The 1,838-nt window shown below is 47.0% G+C and overlaps 1 protein-coding gene across 1 annotated transcript in view; it reads left to right on the top strand.

The window, feature by feature from the left end:
- The first annotated feature begins 1,092 nt into the window (after positions 1 to 1,092).
- The window catches only part of IPO5 (importin 5), a 69,147-nt gene continuing 68,401 nt past the window's right edge, over positions 1,093 to 1,838 (top strand). The window contains exon 1 of the mRNA XM_008073448.2: positions 1,093 to 1,166. Within this exon, the coding sequence (XP_008071639.2) occupies positions 1,122 to 1,166 (45 nt within the window). The 5' untranslated portion in view covers positions 1,093 to 1,121. The remainder of the gene's footprint in view (positions 1,167 to 1,838) is intronic.

The raw sequence follows: 1,838 nt of genomic DNA, 5'->3' as shown, positions 1-1,838 counted from the left end.
GTTGCTTCCATGCAAATTTATCTTTGTCTATTTGAGAGATCCATTTCTCTTTCCAGTATTAAGTAGAGAATAGAATTAAAATCCATAAGTAAAGACACTACTCGTATAGTTTCAAAACTGAGGTTGGTGATACATTTGTACCAATCTGAGTAGCCCTCAAGCAGAACAAGTTTTGAGTTCTCAAGGGTCTATAGCCGGCCAAGTGTGGTGGCTCATGCTCATAATCCCAGCACTTTGGGAGGCTGAGGCAGGAGGATTGCTTAAGCCTAGGAGTTTGAGACCAGCCTGGGCAACAAAGTGAGAGCTCGTCTCCACAAAAAAATCAAAATAGCCATGTGTGGTGGCATAGTTCCAGCTACCCGGGAGGCTGAGGCAGGAGGATCACCTGAGCCCAGGAGGTCAAGACTGCAGTGAGCCCTGATGGTGTCACTGTACTCCAGCCTGGGTGACAGAGTGAGACCCTGACTCAAAAAAAAACAAGGGCCCATATCTCCCTTTCCCTTCAATGACTTTGGGCATGCTTGGGCTAATCTGTAAAATCTGATGCCAGCACTGTTTGGGCTTTTGAAGCTGGCAGGGTGGGCAACTGGACATGGCCCACAGCCCGAGGCCGCTGGTCATAATAGCAGCCAGGTGTCTCCATGGTGACCCCTCTGAGCCAGGAGGTCAGAACTTTGGGATTCATGACATCCCACAACTGGAGCAGCCACTGTGCTGAACAGCTTTGACTGCTGTAAGTAATCCCCAAACCTCACATTTAGATGAAAAAATTTAAGAACTTAATCCACAGAGGAACAAATGAGCGAGACCCTAGAGAGAAAGTGTTTCTCCGTGAGTTCCAGGAGGGTCATTTAGCTCTCTCGTCTCTCAGAGTTACCAGTGGTACCCAAGAGGAAGGAAAGGTCAGAGAAAATTACTCGGAGAACCCACCACACAGAAATCGAGGGGAAAAGAATGACAACCCTGCTCTTTGCCCCTTGTATTGTGCCCTGCGTTAGCCAGACGTAGGTTATTATCCTAATGCTCTGTGTAGCTATCCCAAAACAGTCAGAAACGAGTTTTTTGTTTTTTGTTTTTTTCATTCAGGTGGTTCCGGGGAGAAACCTTTCCAGGACCCATGTATGGGCCCAGCTGTTTTCCTTGATCAGGATCCTAGTGGCACCAAAGTGAGTCTATCATTAGATTGATTTTGTTCTGTCTCTAGCCACCGCTAATTCTGTTCTTTATTTCCTTTGTAACAAAAAGCTCCTACTATTTTCTCCTACAATCATATTTATTTCCTGATCATTTTACCTTCTACTCACCAGTTCATCGAAATTCAATCTTTCAGGATTTTCTATTCTTGTAACTTTTTTTTTTTTGTCAGAGCCTCACTTTATTGCCTAGGCCGGAGTGCAGAGGTTCTCCGAGAGCCTCACTCACTGCAGCCTCCACCTGCTGGGCTCAGGCGATCCTTCTACCTCAGCCTCCTGAGTAGCAGGCACTACCTACAGGCAGACACCACCGCCATCACCTAATTTTCTAAGACCATTTTTTGCCAGGCGCAGTGGCTCAAGCCTGTAATGCCAGCATTTTGTGAAGCCGAAGAGAGAGGATTGCCTGAGCCCAGAGGTTCAAGACCGGCCTGGGCAACTTGGCGAGACCTCATCTCTACAATAAATCAAAAAATTAGCTGGACATGGTAGCACACACCTGTAACTCCAGCTACTTGGGAGGCTGAGGTGGAAGGATTGCCTGAACCCTTCAGGTTGAGGCTGCGGTGGCCATGAGCATGCCACTGCACTCTAGCCTGGGTGACGGAGTGGGACTCCAACTCAAAAAAAATTTAAATTTAAATT

This window comes from Carlito syrichta, unplaced genomic scaffold (genome assembly GCF_000164805.1).
Source record: "Carlito syrichta isolate Samal-C Ts95f unplaced genomic scaffold, Tarsius_syrichta-2.0.1 Scaffold315847, whole genome shotgun sequence".
NCBI lineage: Eukaryota > Metazoa > Chordata > Mammalia > Primates > Tarsiidae > Carlito > Carlito syrichta.
Note: the sequence above shows the minus strand (reverse complement) of the source record. Positions and strands in the feature narration are given on the sequence as shown.